At 55.2% G+C, this 18,888-nt stretch overlaps 1 protein-coding gene across 1 annotated transcript in view; it reads left to right on the forward strand.

Annotated features, from left to right (window-relative positions):
- The first annotated feature begins 845 nt into the window (after positions 1-845).
- The window catches only part of ARRB1 (arrestin beta 1), a 67,228-nt gene continuing 49,185 nt past the window's right edge, over positions 846-18,888 (forward strand). The window contains exon 1 of the mRNA XM_008149982.3: positions 846-956. Within this exon, the coding sequence (XP_008148204.1) occupies positions 937-956 (20 nt within the window). The 5' untranslated portion in view covers positions 846-936. The remainder of the gene's footprint in view (positions 957-18,888) is intronic.

Raw genomic sequence — 18,888 nt, forward strand, 5'->3', positions numbered from 1 at the left:
TGGCTTCCTCTTTTCTGGCAGCCACTACCGCTGCCCCTGCCCCCTCCGGTCCCCCTCCCGCCCTCATCAGTGCCCCAGCTTTGTCGCTGTCTTCTCCTGCCCCCTCCACCCCTGCTTCCTGTCTCTGTTGGGTTGTTGGGTGTTATCTCTCCAGAAGGGTGGGGAGTTGGGTTGAGGGGAGGGTGGAGCAGAGGTCGACTGCTTTGCCAGGCACCCAGAGTCCCCCTCAAACCCCCATTCCTACCGCACCAGGGGCGCCGCCAGGAACTCGGCCTTGGGGTGGGCAGACCCTCAGCTTTCACCTTCCCGCACACACAAAGGCTGCCCTCTGTGTGCGCGGGGGAGCGCGCCTGCACACATGCACAGCTGCACAAAGGCGTGCACACCGCTCCATCTGCACACATACACTCCTAATCGGCCCGCGCACACGGCGTGCACACGGACCCGCACCAGCACACTCTCGCGTGCACACACGCACACGGGTATCTACACCAGCGTGCGCCCTCACGTACACACCAATTACACCACACACACACACACACACACACGCATCTGGACACGCACCCGTGTGGACCCCGAAAGGCCCTGCGGGCCCTGACGCCTCCAGCTGCCCTACCCCGGCGGCTGGCTGGGCGGCGCGCGCACACACAGACACGCGCGCACACAGACCCACACGCACACTTCCCGCACTGCTCCACGCCCCTGGCCGCGGCCTGGGTGCTGTGCAGCCCCGCGGGCGGTTCGGCGGGCGGCGATCCGGGCGGGGGCGGGGGCGGGGGCGGGGGCTGCGGCGGCGGCGGCGGAGGCCGGAGGGCGGAGGGCGGAGGAGGCGGAGCAGGGAACCGGGAGCCGGCTGGCCCGCGCTCTTCCTGCCGGCCGGGGATTTTCCAGCCCGGGGCGCGTACGCCGTGGACCTGTCTGCAGCTGCCGCGGACCATGGGTGACAAAGGGACCCGGTGAGTGCGGGAGGCGGCCGGGCCGGTGCGCGCGGGGCTGACCTGGGCCTGAACACGGGCAGGGGTTCCAGTCCGCGCCCTGGCTCTGCGATCGCGGTCATGCTAGGAGCGCCAATCTCTGGCTCAGCAGCACTCCGTTCTCTATCCCTGAGGTTTCCCCGTGTAGTCGCTGGCAGGGCCCTGGGCGGGGGCACCGAGAGGACCCGGCTGCCCCATCTGGCTCATGGCTCCTCAGACACACTCGCTCGCTGACACCAGCACTGGCCAGCACACACAGAGACCCACGGGGCAGGCTGACACACAATGGCACACACGCTCATGTGGACACACGGACGGACACACTCATCCATGGGCATGCTCATGCTGTCACACACACACACACACACACACACACACAGGCATACAGACATTCACTGCTGCACACTGATCACACACAGTGACACTGTCACACACTCCGTGGTACCACTTGTCGACACATTCTTGCTGACAGTCATGTTGGGAGACACAGCCACACTCCAGCACACATCACCTCTAACATACCTTTGTGCTGGCATACATGTTGGCCTACACCGTACACACATACACTGTCACTTTCGGGCACTGTAACAAACACTCCTACTGGCATACACAGGTTGTCACCCTTACCGACATGACTGCTTACGCTGGCACCTGTCTCACTAACATGGTGTTCGCAAGACCACACCAACACTGACCCCAGCAGACACAAACCAGACTGCTGCCCGCACAGACGGGCACCCCATGGTCACAAGCTAAGACCCTGGGGCTGCTGACACACTCACTCCAGTCCCCACACGGAGAGAAGTGGAAACACACACATCACACAGTGGGAGGCCCCCCCGGAGCCTGGGAAAACCGCATCCTATCCACTCTATTTCCTTTCCCTCTGACCTCCCTGAGACCTGGCTGGCTGGCCAGGATCTGTTTGGAGCTGGAGGTGGGACAGGGGCTCCTATCGGAGGAGCCTGCCCGGACTCAGAAAGGGAGAGGACAGCCCTCTGAAGTGGAAAACTGGGACAGAAAAGGGGGAAGGGGCTGGAGCTGGGGCAGGGTGGCCCCTGGGCACAGCCCTGGTCAGGTGCTCAGCTTTGCACCCTCGTTCTGCCCCCTCCGTCTGCCCACTTCCTTAAGTTCTGATAGAAGCTTCTCCCTTATCTCCTCCTCTTACCTCTTCTGCAACCCCTCTTGCATTTTTTTCTTTCCTCTCTCCTATCCTTGTGCCCCACTCCTTCCTCTTCTCTTCCCTCTCTCCACCCTCCCTCTCTCTCTCTCCTTGCTTCCAATAATTATTTACTGAGCCCTTGCTGTGTACCAGGCATGGTGTGGGGATCAAAGATGTGTGCTGCAGGAGCTAACAGACTAGGGAGCAATGACCCGTAGTGGTCATCATGTTTTGGGACCACGGACAAAGCCGTTTCACACCCACAGCCACCTGACACACTCTCTCAGCAGCATGAGAGAGGTCTTCCAGGGATCATGAACATTTTCCAGAAGAAGACATTGAGGCTCAGAGGTAACTGGTGCTAAGATTTAGAAACTGCTTCCTAGCCATCCTCCTGACAGCTCTTCACGGGGGTTAATTTTCCTCTTCCTGTTTTCTTTAAGGGGAACCAGAGCAAGAGAAGTTACCTGTCTTGCTTAAGCAGGGGTCAGAGGCAGGGCCTAGACGGGAGCCCACGTGGTCCCGTTCCTCTGTGGCTGGCTCTCGGGCACTGCCGTGCCCCTGGAGGGTCCTGGGTGTGAGGCCAGATGGGGGTGCCCTGCTCTGTGTGTGAAGGCCCAGGCTGGTGCTGGAGGCTTCAGAAGACTGTGAGGTGTCTGCATGCACCTTAATGGCTAATCCCCTGCGACCCAGGTCTGTGTCCTCAGCGGGAGGATGTGACTCTCTTTTCCACATCCATGTCACCCTGACCATGGAGGTGAGGCTTTTCTCCCTGCAGGAAGCCAGGAGCCGCCTCACCTTCATTCTTCCTGTGCTGCGCTGCTTCGCCATCAGGGTGACTCAGCCCCTCAGCGTGCCTCTCTGTGACTTGGTCCCCTGCGGCCATGGGTCGTGGGCAGGGTGAGGACACCAGGAGCTGCCAGGCATCTATTGGAGACCCTATGCTTGGAGGAGGGACCTCTTCCCTGACTCCCCCTGCTCTGCATCCAACTCCCTGGGGGACCTTGGAGACGGTGGGCAATTGTCTTCACCTTCCAGGACCTTAGTTTTCCCATCTGTCAATTGGAGCTATTAAGTCTTAAAAACTTCAGGACTCTTCTTGTGTTTACTGAATTCACTGAGCGGGGTGGGTGGTGTTGCCTGGCTACACTCCACCCAACCACACAGCCCTGCTCCCCTGTCAGTCTTTCCGGTGGCCCCAGTTGGCCTCCCTCTTCCTTCCAGGCAGGTTTCCCGAGTAATTTGGAAGAGAAGGGTAAAAATCAATAATGGGCTGTACCTTGCCTTGTTCCATAAGCAGTGGGACTTAGACAGGGGAAATGGCAAATATCCAATACTCTAAGGGTCAGGAGTCATCACATCCGTCCCTGTGCCTGGATTTTCGTCCCCCATATGAAAGTGACGATGGGAATTAGTCAGAAACCGCCACGCCCCTTTAGGAACTTTGGGGTCAAGGGGGAAAAACAGGTACCCGGATAGGACTCATTTTAGGCAGGTAGTATGCTGACCGCTCTAACAAGGTGCTGTGGGAGCAATCATAGATCCATTCAACAAAAGTTGACTGAATGCCAGGGCTGGGGGTTCAGGATGCATGGCTCCACTCTGTCCCCAAAAGATTTAGAGCAGAGTAGGTGATTATAACGCAGGGTGACTTGTGCTGTGAGAGGCGAAGGAGGAGTCCCCGACAGTCCGGGCAGGCGACATGGAGAGGAAAGCTTTCCTGGGAAGGAGGTGGCATTGGGGCCAGGGAGTTTCATCTGGAAGGATGAGGAGGCCAAGTGGGTGGGATTGGGGACGTCATCCCTGGCCGAGGGTGCAGAATGTGCAAAGGCTGGGAGGCGTGAAGCAACATGTGGCCTGCGGGTTGGGCCGGGGATGCTGGGTGAGCCTTAAGAGGTAAACACAGGCCAGTCATCAACAGCCTGGAATGTCAAGCTAAGGAGCGAGGCTTTTCTCCTGAGTGGAAAGTGACTCAGGGAGGAGTGTGAGGAGGGGCGGGATGGGGGCATATTTTAATTTCAGAGGGGGGCCTTTGGCCGTGGCCAGGAGAGTGGATGGGAAGAGCAGGCCTGGAAGCAAGGACACCTGTGAGGAGGTGGAGGAGGAGGAGCCTGAGAGAAGGTGAGCTCTGAAGGAAGTCTGTGGAGCGGGTGGAACTGAGAAACATGAGTAAGGAGGTGGAGCCATTTAGCTGAGTGGTTGGGTGTCTGGTCTGTGTCAGGAGTTACATGTATGATCTCATTTGGTTCTCCCAACGTTCCGATCCTATTAATGGAGGGACGGCTGTTCCCATGTCACAGATGAGAAAACAGACCAGGAAAGGTTAAATAGTTTGTCCACTGCCATTTAGCCGACAAGCTTCTGAACCCAGGCCTGTCTGCCCACGGAGTCCCTCTGCTGCTCTGTGCTCTCACTCAGAGGGAGGGGGCTTGTCTGGCTCACAATTGGCCTCCCCCACCTCCCTGGTGACCCCACCCTCAAGTTGTGCCTCCCTTCCGGTTCTTGCTGTTCCTGCTAACTCTGTTGGCAACACGAAGCATCAGAGTTAGATAACAGGAGGGACTTCCCGAGAAGCAGTGGGATGGAATGGATTTTCCTTTCCTACAGATGTTTGTGAACATTTCCTTTTTGGTGGGGGAGGAGGGTGGGTATGATGGGGACGCATAACCACCAGCTATCTGTGAGCCTTGGCCGTTGTCTGCCTTGGCTGTGGTCTCTCTTGGCGGTGAAGCTCTGTGTGACCCATCTTGGCTAGAACATGGGGAAATCCTGTGGCTTTGGCCAGGGTCACTGTGGGGCTGCTGGGAACAGAAGTGTTGAGCCTGACACAACGTCTATGATCCCCGGTTCTAGGCCGGCCTCTGGGCTTCAGCCTTCTCCATGGCTGTCTTCCTTCCAAGTGTGGGCCTCCTTGCCCAGGATTGAAGCCTGGGTTCAGTGGTCCTGAGTCGTGGGCTGGCCACACCTCAGCGCGGTGGCAATGGAAGAACACCAGGCTGGGGTCAGCATGCCCTGGGTGGCTTCCTGGAACTGCTGCCAGCATGACCATATTGACCATCTAATGAGGCCTGCGTGGGGGGCGGGGGGGGGGGCGGGGAGGGAGAAAGAGGGGCAGCAGCTTGGCAAGGAGACAGACTGCAAGTTGAGGAAGATGTAGGAATACTTCTTCTACATAGAAGGGTCAGGACCTGGGGTTGGGGGAGGGGAGGGATGGAGGTGGGAGATGGGACTTTGAAAGTCTTCTGTGTAGAGAGGTAGTTGACTTGGGGAGGGTGGTATCATGGCGCAGGGAGAAGGCGTGGCTTATGAAGAGAGGATAGTTAGGGACAGCTGGGGCCTTGGAGAGCACCGATGGCCATGGCTGCAGGTGGAGAGAGGAGGGAGGACACAGGGCAGGCTGTGTCCTGGGAGCCAAAGAAATAGGGAAGGACCAACAGCGGACAGACAAGGTAGGGAAAGACGCCTTGGATTTAGCCAGAGGGCACTTACTGTGGACTTGGTGAGGGGGTCTGGCGGAATGGCAAGGACAAAGCCAGGTGCAGAGGGGAGTGGGGGGGGACCCTGTTGTTCGTGCCTGGAGCTGGGCTGAGCCTCTTGGAGGAAGGGTGAGGCGCTGGGTGGTGGGGAGAGCCCAGAAGAGTTTGGGGACCTGGGGTGTGAGGCTCAGCTGAGAGCTGGGAGGGACATTTTGGGAGTGTGAGCTGGTCACAGGGGAGGCATGTCTGTGCTGACTCCTGAAAGAACGGTATCTAGGAGTCTTGGGGAAGGCTTCTTGGAGGAGGTGCCCTCTGAACCGGGTCCTGGGGCATGAGGAAGGCTTAGGTATTTTAGACAGACGAAGGGCCTGTGCCAAGGTGCAGATAGTGGGTGCAGGGACTCGAGTGTGAGGGTTGAGGTTGCCGATGGAGATGGTAGCCCTGGCTGGAGGGCCTTGAGTGCTGGGGTGGTGGGTTTCAAGGCACTTTCTCACTCATTTATTTATACCCAGGTGGCTCTGTTCTCCACTGGGGGAGCTCCTTGTGGTTCAGTATTATTTCTGTTTCCTGTTTGCTGGTCATTATGCACCGCTGGGTCTGGGCCATAGGAGATGTCTAGCAGGGATTTATTGACTGGACTGCACTCCTTCCTCCCTCCTTGCCTCTGCTATCAGCCTAGGGACACCCTAATTGCTGAAATTAGGTCTTTCCCATTGGGGAATCCTAAGGATGGAAGCCATGCTTTCCACATTAGACTGGATGCTGGGGGTCTCCTCCATCAGATTGGGAAGTCTGGGAGGGGAGGGGATGTACCACTCCTATTAGAATTGGGTTCCTGCCCTAACCGGTTTGGCTCAGTGGATAGAGCGTCGGCCTGCGGACTCAAGGGTCCCAGGTTCAATTCCGGTCAAGGGCATGTACCTTGGTTGCGGGCACATCCCCAGTGTGGGGTGTGCAGGAGGCAGCTGATCGATGTTTCTCTCTCATCAATGTCTCTAGCTCTCTATCCCTCTCCCTTCCTCTCTATAGAAAACCAATAAAATATATATATATATTTTAAAAAAAGGAAAGTGATTAAAAAAAAAAAAAAAGAATTGGGTTCCTGCGAGTGAAGCCTGTTTCTCCCCCATGAGGCAGACTTCTGCAGGCGGGAGCCATGTCTCCTCCATCAGAATGGGGGCTCCTGAGGGTGGGACATGTCTCCAGCACAATCCTTTGGATTAGCTCGGGCATTATCCCTGATGGTTCCCAGGCATCCTCCCTCCCTCCTATGTGCCAGAGAGATCCTGCCCCAGGGGTGGCTTGTGTCCTAGTAGGGTATGTAGAACAGGGGGGTGGGGCAGGACAGGATGGCTGCCTTTGAGAGGGGAACAAAGGACTCTGTTGTCCCCACCCCCCTCCGCATCCCCCAAGGAGCTCTGGCAGGGTCATCTCTCTGGAGACAGGCCTCCTCCTTCCTGGGGCTGGCCTTTAGTCCCACTTCAGAGGAACTGCTTGTTCCATCCCAGGAGACCCGGTGCCAGACAAGGCCCCCAGGAGGCCAAGGCCCAGGGACTGGACCAGATAGGTCCCTGGAGTTCTATGTGACTGAAGTCATCACAGCTACCGAGCAGCTTTCCCTCAGCCTAAGTCTGGGCTGGGCCTGGCTGAGAACACAGCCAGTCTAGTGGGGCCCGCTGTACCTCGAGAGGGATCTGTCTGTCCGTCTCAAGAGTGTGGAGCAAGGCGGGGTGCTGTGGCTGATGTCAGGCCAGCAGGAGGCAGGACTCTGCACTCAAGGTCTGAGCTGCTCAGTGGCCATGCAGGGTGTAGCTTCTCTCTCTGGGTGCACCCAGAGGCCCAGAAACTGGATGAGGCAGGAGGCCCCTCCCACTCTGGCCCTTAGCCTCTAGGTGTGCTCGGAGAGAGAAGGGGCATACTGCTTCTTTTTGCAGCCCCCCCTTCCCCCCGCCCTCCTAGCCTGTGCAATCAATGGGCATCCGTGTGTTTTGGCAGAGGACAATGGGAGAGGGTGGGGAGTGGACAGCTGGGATGCACCATCTCAGGAAGGTCCCAGAGTTATGCCCTCATGCTTACTCATCGCTGTGTGACAGTGGGCACGGCATTTATCTTCTCTGGGTCGTGGTGTCCCTCTGGAAACCAAATCAGCCAGCATGCATAAGGCCCTCCTGGCTGAGCTGCCCCTTCCCTGTGTTCTGTTAGTGTGTTTTGGGGTGACCTTTCTTCTGGAGGACCAGGAGTGGGGGATTGGGCAGCGCAGGCCTCTGTCACAGACCCGGGGGCTGAGACTGCCAGGTTGCTGGTGATAAAGGCTGTGCTTTCTCCAAGTCCTCCCCTCAGCAGCCTCCCACCTCTCAGAGCACCTGCATTCTCTCTGCCCAGCCTGTTTGCTCCTCATGGACACCCTCCTCGGGGTGTGCGGGGTGTGCGCAGGCTCCTCTGTGATCTGATTAGCATAGATTAGAGGCTGATTAGAATACTGGGTAGGCTCTAGCAAAAACCAGATTTCCTGGTTTCAAATGCCAGCCCTGCCACTTACCAACGGGCTGACCTGCCCCCGATTACTTAACTCTTTCTCTGCTGCAGCTCCCTGGCCTGTAAAATGGGGTCGCAACAGTGCCTGCACAGTAGGTTGCTGAGAGGATTAAATGAGTTAAATCACATTTTGTGCCCCCCCCCCACCACCTCTTTCTGGCACTGGCCCACCCTCTCTGTGTGGGTCTTGGGTATTTGCACACTTGTGGATGTCCTCTCGGTGAGGCCAAGGGCACCTCGCCTGGGTCTGTTGTCCCCAGCACCTGTGCAGACCTGGCATGGCACTGAGCTCCATAAATATTTGTTTAGCGAATGAAGGAGGCTGAATGGAGGTATTTCACTGGGAAAAGATATACTGGGGGGTTGCGGGGGGGGGGGCAGCAATATTGTTGGTGAAAACAATGGGACATCATCAATGACTCTGAAATGTCTAAAGGTGGCCCCTAGCCACGGGCATTAGGTTATTCTTTGTGACCCGAAGGGTGGAGGTCACTGGATGAAGGGCTTTACCTTGCTAGGAGAAGGTGTTTGCTGAAAGCTCCGTGCCTTTGTTCCTGCTGCTCCCCCCTCCCACCTGGAATGCCATCCTCACTTCCCTCTGCTTGTCCAAATCCTATTTCCTAAATAAGTGCCCTATCCATGGAGCCATCCTTCCTGGCCCTCAGAGGGTGGGCTAAATTCACCACCACATCCCCATCCTCAGACATTACTGAGCCTCTTCTGGGCAGTGGTACGGGAGAATGGGTAGTTCCTCATTAGGATGGACATCTGGATCTGGCTACAGTCTATCCAGTGTGGTTTGACCTGGCATGAGGAGGGGACCATGGCTTCCGATGACCCACTGTTGATCAAGGAGCTCTTTATGCAGCTGGAGAGCACAGAATTCCCACCGGCTTCCACTGGGCAAGTACCCAGAACCCACCTAATTACCGGGGACAGAGTTCTGGGCACTGCATCCAGCAGGCTGAGATCATAATCAGCTAATTAAACCACCCAAGAATTGCTCCTTGGCCAGAGGAGTGGAGGGAAAGGGGGTGGGGGACGGTTAGGCTCAGAACAGATGTGAGAATGAGAGGGAAGCTATGCAAGGGGGGTTCAGACACAGGGCCTGCTGTGCACAGTTGGAAGGGAAGCAGGAAGGGGGTAGGGGAGCAAGGAGAGAGATACATGGGCAGCTGAGAGAAGGTCCCATGTAGAGACATCACCAAAGTGACATGACTCAGGGGTAGGGGTTCTGACATGGGAGACAGGACCCCATTTCTCCACTGTCCCTGTGATTCCATGGAAGAGATGCTTTTCTCCTTTGGGCCTCAGTTTCTCCGTGTATCAATCTGGAAGTAGGGGAGACATTGGCCCAGAAGGTCTCTAGGAACTTTCCTTTTATTATTTTTTTTTAACACAATATATTTTTTTTATTGATTTCAGAGAGGGAAGGAGAGGGAGAGAGAGAGAGAAACAGAAACATCAATGATGAGAGAGAGAGTCATTGATTGGCTGCCTCCTGCATGCCCCACACTGGGGATCGAGCCCACAACTCGGTCCTGTGCCCTGACAGGGAATCAAACCATAACCTTCTGGTTCATAGGTCGATGCTCAACCACTGAGCTACACCGGCCGGGCAGGAATTTTCTTCTTGATTCTAGAGCTAGAAGGGGAGAGGGCGTTAACAGCAGGCTGTGCTCCGGCGTGGCCTCCAGCATCCCTGTCCTCTGGAAGGAGCAGACTGTATACTGGTCTGATCCAGCCTGAAATTGAGCTGCTGTAGGTTCATCAGAAGGCAAGACTGTGGTGGCAGCAGGCAAGCCCTCGGCCTCTGTCATACCCTTATCCCTGCCCTGTCCTCATGATTGTCCTAGCAAATTAGTGTCCTCAGTGAGCGACCATTTAAGCCTGCAGTGTCTTTTCCATCAGTCTAGTAATTTCCCAAGTAGCACCCCCAGGTGTGTGGGGATGGGGCTCCCTGCAGTTAGAGCCAGAAGGTTTGGAGTATGGATTTTAGTCAGACAGACTTGGCTTTGCTGTCCAGCAATATTGCTCGCTACATCCATGACCTTGGGTGAAGGTATTAACGTGTCTGGGCGTCAGTTCAGTGGTGGCTGGGAGCAGAGAGGGCAAGGACTTGATCAAAAGTCATTGTTATTATTCAAGACCTGGAGTGGATCTCAGCTTTTCTGTCTCTGCCCCCTCTCTCCAGCCTGTCCTGGACTGTGCACACAGCTGGGTGGACTGTGCACACAGCTGGGTGTGTGGGGATGGGGATTGGGGGGGGTGATCTGGGCCAGAGTAGCCACTCACGTGACTGGCAGGAAAGGGAAATGAGATTGCCCAGGGTGGGAGGGGTGGAGCAGAGTGGTGCTGGGGCAGCCTGGGGCATCGCCCTTTCGGCCCCTTACCCATGGCTGAGTCTCTAGGAGGAAGTGGGGAGAACTTGGGGTGCAGGAAGCTAGGAGCATGGGTAGGCGTTGTGGAGGGCCCGAGGCCCCTCTCCCTTAGCTCCTGCCCCCAGGGGCCAGTGAGGAGCCCAGATCCTGGTTTTCCGCCAGGGAAACCAGCAGACCCCTGTTTCACAGACTCAGACAACAACCCTTCCTGATTCCCAGCCCCTGGCGGGAGGAGCCTCCTTGGAGCTGGGGCGCTTGGAAAGCATCTCGCCTGCCTGCCCAGGTCTGAGGTCTGCCCAGGTCTGCCGAGGTCAGGAGGAGAGGCAAAGGCAGGGAAGAAAGCCGCCTTCCCCTCCCCCAACCTCTCCCCAAAGCTCTGGGCTGTGACAGCCAGGGCCTCTGACTCTGAGGAAGCTGGTTACATAACTCAGCACGACTCCCAGCTTCCTTCTTTCATTTCTCCCCAGAGGGGCCACGGAGGAGGTGCAGCTCTGCTCAGAATTCCTGGGCCTGAGAGGTCCCTGTGACCACCCCCTGCTTGGGGTGGTGGTAGGTGCTGCCCAGACCATTTCGGGAGGAAAGCTGTGTGCGCTACCTTGGTGCAGGCCACTGGGGTTGTCTCCACGCACTGCCCCGGTTCCCATACTCCTGGGAGCAGGGCCGCAGAGGGGAGAAGCCTCAGTAGAGGAAACAGGCGGAGTCCTGAGATCATTTGCCTGCAGAGTGCCCCCAGAGGGGCGCTTCTCTGGAACCAGAGGAACAAATAGCCAGCGTTTTTCAGTTTGTTCCATTCAAGCTCACACATATTTCTCAGTGTTCGCTGGGTGCCAGGCCTGTCCCTGAAGCCGCCTGGCCCTCCTCAGTGGCATGCCTCCCTTTTAGCGGGAAGATGATTTAAGGAGCAGCGTGCTCCTGTCTCCACTTAAGACCATGCCCTTTCTCGTAGGGTAGGGTTTGGCCCTCCTGGGTCCTGGGGTGGCAGGGAACATCCTAACAAAGAACACCCGCACCCCACCCTACAGGCCCGGGGTTTCAGGGCTGGCTTATACCCTGTCTATTCAGCCCCGGCTGCCCTCCCAGGGAGGTGCCCGTGGACAAATACTTCTGAGTATCTGCCACCCTGCAGGCCCTGGGTTGGGCACCTGAGGTAGGAAGAGGAAACGGACAAGTCTTGGCCCTCGGCTGCTCATATCTTTTGGGGGAGAAGAACTGGATCATCACAGCACACTCTGAGAAGTGGGGCAATGGGAACCAGTTTATACCGGACAGAGCAAGCCCAGTGGGTGAGGGTCAGAGGCAGCTCCACAGAAGGGAGCCAGCTTTGGAGGTGAGCCAGCGCAGACACTTGCCTTGGTGGGGCTTGTGACCGATGTTTTCAGCCAGGACTGACTGGCTTCATCAGACCCTTGAACACCCACTGTGTGCCAGGCAGCGTCAGGCACTTGCTTCATCTGCTGTCAGTAAGCGGTATCCTGGGTCTGCAGACTTCTGGAGGCCACAACATCTAGGGTGAAAGTGAAAGTTCTGCCACATGGCATCCAAGTGAGTGTTTGGACCTGGACAGAGGAACTGGGGGGCAGGTTTGTGAGGAGACACTGGGCTCAGCAAACTCACCATTGGAGACCTGGATGGTCTGTCCAGGCCTCCTGGTGGAGGGCAGGGGGAGCAAAGGCTCCTCGCTGGCCCGAGAGACCCTGCGGAGGGCTGATGACTGTTCCCAGGTGAGAAATGACGTGAAATAATTGGGAAAACCATGAGTATGCGAAACAGCTCCAGGCTTTGGGGCTGTGGGGACATGGGTGCTGTCTCTGCCCAGGGCGGTGCAGATAAGCATAGATGGCTCTCTCCACCGCCCTCCCCCCACCTTCCCCTCTATTAGTAGCTTTGTGTCTGTGGTGAGTTTTTCAGCCTCTGGGCATACATTTCCATGCTTTCTCTGTTCGTCTGTGCTAATAAAAGCGCCCAGCACATTAGTAGGCTGATTTTATTATGGGTCTATTTAGCCCCAGGGCAGTGGAAGAAATCTGGAAGCATTTTAAAATTCAGTAAGAATAATTTTTTTGCAATAGTTTTTTTTTTAATATCCAAAAAATGACAAAGATGATCACATGGCATAACCAAGTGGTTAATATGCATATATTCATTTCTCATATTATTTAGAGTGCTGACTTCAGCAACAGCAACTCAGTATGGGTACTTGAAACAACCCAGCCATCTCTGATGTGCACCGTTTTGCAGAGTCGATTTTGCAAAAGGAAAAAAAAAAAAAAAGTAAAAGTTTTTAATAGGAAGAACTTTCAAACACAGAACCATGACCCAGTCCCAGACTGAGCCCTGACCCTGAACACGGACTGACCTGGCTCCCTCCAGCCTCAGCTTCCTGTGGAGTGTAGAGCTGGGGGAGGGCTGTATGCGCAGGGAGCTCTGTGCAGAAGAGAAACCCTAATCCTAACCCTTGGGGTACCCATCCTGATGTGATGGATACATGTCCCCATCACTAAAGTGTTTTTCTTCTCTCCATTCCACTGCTACCAGCTCAGTCCAAGCCCCACTTGTGGCCAGGACTATCGCAGTCGTATTCTGGCTGCTGTCCCTCTGCTCAGTCTGAACCCTCCAAACCCTCCTCTTGTTCTGAAATTCACATCTGACCCTGTTCTTCCCCAGCTTAAAACCCGATTAGTTGCTCCCCATTTCCTATAGGACTGTCCACATTCTTCAGGTGGCCCTGGGGGCCCTTCATGGTCTGTGCCAAACTCCTTCCCACACTCCTTTCCCAACTCTTCCATCCACACAGCCAACCCTCTGGCTGCACTGACCCCCTGGATGTTCCTCCACAGTCTCTGCACTTTCCACACGTCTGTGCCTTTGTTTGAGCCAGTCTCTCTGTCTGGAATGCCTTCCTCTCCGGCTGATGAAACCTCCCTTAGATGTTAAAGTTGCACTTTATGTCAACACCGTCCAGTTGAACATGTTGTCCTGGGCACCTGCTGTGTGCTTGGGCATGACGCCTCCCCTTGACTCCCCGCACCCTGCCGGCACCCCCCCCCCCCGCCCCCCATGCTCCTTCACCGCCTTGCAGGCTCCCGTGATGGTCTGTGGCATTGGAGCTGGCTGTTCACATGCCAGTTTCCTGTGCTAGAGGGCACATGTGTGTTTGATACCTCCAGGACCCCAGCAACTGATAGGGGCCTCCGATCAGTGGGAGCCAGAACTGGGTGGGGAAGTGAGTCAGAGAAGATTCCCTGGAGGAAGTAGCCCTGAGCTGCTGACCCAAAGGAGAAGCAAGCGCTCTATCGCTCTTTTCACTTCCTTCCTGGCCTTGGTGCTGAAAGAGAACCGCTGAACCGGTGGAAAGGGAAATGTCTATATTTTCAATTAAAGGGAAATGTCTATATTTTCAATTAAAGGGAAATGTCTATATTTTCAATGAGGGGTTGGGAATGCCTAGCCTGGAGATGATTCCATAAGGCATATATCCGCGCCCCCCCCTCCCTTTTTTCCTTCCATACACATTTTCTGAACCTCCAGGACAAGAAGAAGGAATGTCCTCAGGAGCCTCGTCTGTCTGTTGGGGTGGAGGCAGGGCCTTTGTGAAGGCGGGTTGTGCTCAGAGCGCCTCTGGGCCCTTCCTCCAGCCCAGAGGCGGGTTCACCATGAGGCTGGCGCGGCTGCAGCTTCAGGCCCTTCACGCTCCAGGGCCCTTTCCAAGGCCCAGCAATGCGTCTGCATGCCCAGGGGTTTTGTGAAATATGCACAAGGAAGATTTTTTTTTTTAAAAAGGGGGCTTCCAAACTCTATGAGCTTCAGGCCCATTCAAGCCTAGATCTGTGCCTGCTCTGGCTGGGTGGTGCTTTGTGCCGGGACATTGGTGCCACGTTGCTGCCTGTCCTCAGAGAGGTCTCATCCCGCCGAGTGGACCTGGTCATGGGTTGGCACCCTCCCTGCTGAGCCAGTTCTGGGTCGGGCCCAGCTCACAGCTCCTGCTTGCTGTGCAAATAAGAGCCCGACCGGAAAAGGCCTCTCTGCCCTCAATCTTACTCATCTGCTCAGTGGACATAACACCGACCCAAAGGGGCTGTGGGAAGGTTTAGATGACGTATTGGAGATAAAACTGCCTGGTATAGCCCCAGGCTTGTCGTGGGAGCTCAGTAAATGGTGGAAGCTCGATGGAGATGGCTCCAGGAAGCCCACCCCTTCCACTGGGAGGGAGCCGGCTCGCCTGTGGATTCACCTGTGCGGTGCCTGATGCTGGTTGCTGGGGATCCAGCCGGGGGTGGGTGGTGGTGGTAAGATGTGCTAAGAGGGTAAAAGTGTTTATAAGCTGTGAAGTTCAGCTCCCTGGGAAGGGGCAGGCCCTTTTGTGGGAGAAAGGCAGGATGGAAGTCTGGACCGACCTTCCTGCTCCTGGGTTGGGGTTGGGCGTTGGGGGTGAGTGAGGAACCTGACCTGTCAGTAAAGTCCAGGGGTGGATGGAGTGGGGGGTGGGGTGGGGAGGGTGGGTGGTAGACTGAGCTGACCTTTTCTGCTTTCCCCTGCAGTGTCGGGGAGGGTTACTGAGTGGTGGTTGCCTCCTGTCCCTCCCAACCTAATTGCCCCCTTCATGGTGGGGAGGGAGGAGACTGGAGTGGGCGTACGAGGAAAGAAATGGGCTTTGGTGTCAGGCCAAATTTCAAATCCCACTCCCATTGCGGGGGGCCAGATGCGGCGGGGGCCAGACATGGCGGGGATCTCCCTTTTCTGCGTCCAGCACGGAAAGAGAGATGAACGAACCGGTTCTAAGTGAAGGCGGCCAGGGATTGAGAAATAATAGAAAGAGAGCAAGACGCAGAAATAGATTTAAAAGCTGGGAGCCGGGTGGGACGCCATTCTCTCTGATGGAGAGGCAGGACGATGACGCAGCCCAATGCAGCACATTTATTTATACCCCCAATACCAGGAAGTAACACCAAAACTTAGGATCAAAGGAGCTTATTTGTATTCTTAAGTAGGCCAGAGCATTCCTGGAGGTTGACTGGATTTACATATCTAGACCCGCGCCTGCCGACACCTGGGCTGATCTGAAGGCCAAGCTGGTTACACTTTCCGCCATCTTGGGGAAATGTGTATCTGAGCCGCGGCTCTGCCAGTGGTCTCGGACTCAGCTGACAATTTAAGGAAATGCCCATGTGCCTTCCCAGGCGGCCCTCTACACCCATTACTTGTTATGCCTGTGAACATGAGACAGTTATGTAATCTCTCTGAAACTCAGTTTTCTCATCTTTGGAATGGGGATGATAGCATTCTCTCCCTACCTCAGGGTTGTAATACGGGCTAAAGGAGATAATGTAGGGCAGGGGTCCTCAAACTTTTTAAACAGGGGGCCAGTTCACTGTCCCTCAGACCGTTGGAGGGCCGGACTATAGTTTAAAAAAAAACAAAAAACTATGAACAAATTCCTATGCACACTGCACATATCTTATTTTGAAGTAAAAAACAAAACGGCAAAAATACCCGCATGTGGCCTGCGGGCCGTAGTTTGAGGACGCCTGATGTAGGGCTTAGCACAGTGTCTGGCACAAAAAGTTGCGCAATAAATCTTGATGTCCTTTTTTTCCTGTCCCATGACCCTCATCAACCTGTCTTGCACGTCACCCTTTACCCACATTTGGACTGTGGGCTCCAGCAGGGGCAGGGGTTATGTCGTGTTCTTCCATCGTTATGCCCCCAGCTCTGGCACAGTACCTTTGAAACACTTTGAATTGGTTGGTGAGAAATTGCACTGGCCCAAAGAAAAGACAGAAACTCACTGTGTACCTACTGTGTGCTCCTGCTGAGGCCTACTGCGTGGTCTCTGCACTGCAGAACTCAAATGGCCGCTTGCGACTTGCTGCACAAGGGACTGTTTTCTTTTTCCTTAGCACCCCTGAATGAATCGTTGTTTGGTCAGCATTGTCCCCCACTGGAATGCCAGGGCCTCTGGAGCTGTGTTTCCAGGTCCCAGCGCCTGGCACAGGAGGCATGTATACATTTTTGTTGAATGAATGGCTGTCCTTTCTTTTTTCCTTTCCCTTCTCTGAAGTCAGGCCTGGCGTCCCGTCCAGCCCAGCCACTTTCTAGGTGAGGCAAGTCACCCTGCCTCTTTCAGCTCCAGTGTCTTCTTTAAAACGAGGGAAATAGTGGTCCCAGGCAGTCAAGTGCTCAGCGGTGCCTGGAGCAAGGTAGGCGCCCAGTCACGTCCGCTGCTATTTTCCCAATGGTGTCTGAGGTGTCCTTCCAAGTTCCGACCTTCAGTGACCTCCCTGCCTCTGGCTAGGAGGAGACTGGGGAGAACATTCCTTTCCTCAGACCCTCTCTGCCGGCCTCACAATGGATCTGGAGCTCTGTGCAAACTGTTTATGTTTCCCCAGCAGAGTTTATTACCCAGCCCGGCCTTCTGCAATTAATTACAAGCAGAGCAAATAACTTGTCCCTGGGAGGCTGGGCTTGGCATAAACAGTTGTATCCAGCCAGGGGCCAGCCCAGGGGCGAGGCTCTGCCCTCCAGCCCTTGGAACAGACTGGGACTCAAGGGTTCAGGCTGGGGAGGGTTGGATGGGGTGGAGGGGAATGCTTTTCCTGGACGCCTCCTTAGCCCTTGAGGGGCTGGTATATGTGTTCTCTTTGAATCTTCCTAATTGCCCCATAAGTAGTCCTGTTTGCAGATGAGGAAATCAAGGATCAGCTAAATGAAACAATTTGCTCCAGGCCACACAGCTTGCAGGGGATGCAGGACTGAAGGCTCACGTGGTGGCTGTGTAGAAAAACAGACGAAAGAAGATAGCTAGAAATTGGGAAATCGCCGAGGGATTGTTCATTCATCCATTCTTTTTGCTGTGGGCAGTGGGCAGGGCAGTTCCACTGGTGGGTTCAGACTGGACCTGGGTTCAGCAACCTCGGTATTTGGGTTCTGGCTAGGAAAAAATTCAGAGCCAAGACTCAAACTATAAGAGAACATTTATTTGGAAAAATCACAGAGGTAGAAGGAGCAATTTATAGGGAAAAAATGGGCTTAGAAAACAAGTTATAGAGGTAACGGAAGGGCTCAAGTAGCTTGGGAGTGAGGAAGCTAATGTACCTCGCTTGGGGGAAGAAGAGGGGGGAGAAAAAGCACAGGCATGCTCCCAGAGGGACAGTGCGCTGGGTCCTCTGTCCTAAGAATTTTAAGGGTGGAGGTTTTAGGGGAGGTCCTAGGGGAAATTCTCAATAGAACATTCAGCAGCTTTCCAGGTGTGTCCTTTCAGGGTCAGGTCTCCACTGATTGATTGGTCAGCACCAAAGCAGGGGGTCATTATCCAATGCAGCTGGTCCTGAGGTCAGCCATGGAGTCGCTGGTCTGGTTTCCTGCTTTTCTGGGCCTGGAACTGAAATATAACTGAGGCCTAAATGTTATCTCTAGGGAGGAAAGATGAGGGTCTCCCAACTGTGTGACCATGCCCTGGCTGGTTTGCTCAGAGGGTAGAGCATTGGCCTGTGGACTGAAGGGTCCCAGGTTCGATTCCAGTCTAGGTTACATGCCTGGGTTGTAGACTCAATCCCCAGTGGGGGGCATGCAGGAGGTAGCCGATCAATGATGCTCTCTCATCATTGATGTTTCTCTCTCTCTCTCTCTCTCTCTCCCTCTCCCTCTTCCTTCCTCTGTGAAATCAATCCTATATAATAAAAGGCTAATATACAAATTGACTGAACGGCAGAATGACCAGTTGCTATGACACACACTGACCACCAGGGGGCAGACACTCAACGCATGATGGTCAGTGTGCTCCCACAGGGGGAGTACTGCTCAGCCAGAAACCGGGCTCACAGCTGGCGAGCACAGCAGTGGTGGTGGGATCCTCTCCCACCTCTGCAGCAGCACTAAGGATGTCATCCCCTGAGGGCTTCTGGACTGCGAGAGGGCACAGGCCGGGCTGAGGGACGCCCCGCCACCACCACCCCGCCCTTCTGAGTGCACCAATTTTGTGCACCGGGCCTCTAGTAAAAATATATGTAAAAAAAAAACAAAAAAACAAAAACAAAAAAGACTGTGAGCAGTGATATGCTAGGGGAGGAAAGGTCACCCTGGGGGCGAGGTCCCACCCTGCAATTGTCCTTTGCTAGGCATCTGGGCTTCCCACCCTGCTGACCTTCTGTACCTGGCCCGCTGTCCTCGCTCTGCTCATGTCTGTCTCACTGCCTACCACAGTTTGTTCAGGCATTTATTTATTCATCACATATTTGTTGGGCCCTGTCGTGTGTGAAGGGGGCTGAGGAGGCAGTGGTGGCTGAGATTCTTTGCCAGGTACTCCCTTAGGATGGTCCCAGAAACAGGCTAATGTGTAGGAGAAGGCAGGTTCTTGGATGCCT

Source organism: Eptesicus fuscus, chromosome 13 (assembly GCF_027574615.1).
Source record: "Eptesicus fuscus isolate TK198812 chromosome 13, DD_ASM_mEF_20220401, whole genome shotgun sequence".
Lineage (NCBI taxonomy): Eukaryota > Metazoa > Chordata > Mammalia > Chiroptera > Vespertilionidae > Eptesicus > Eptesicus fuscus.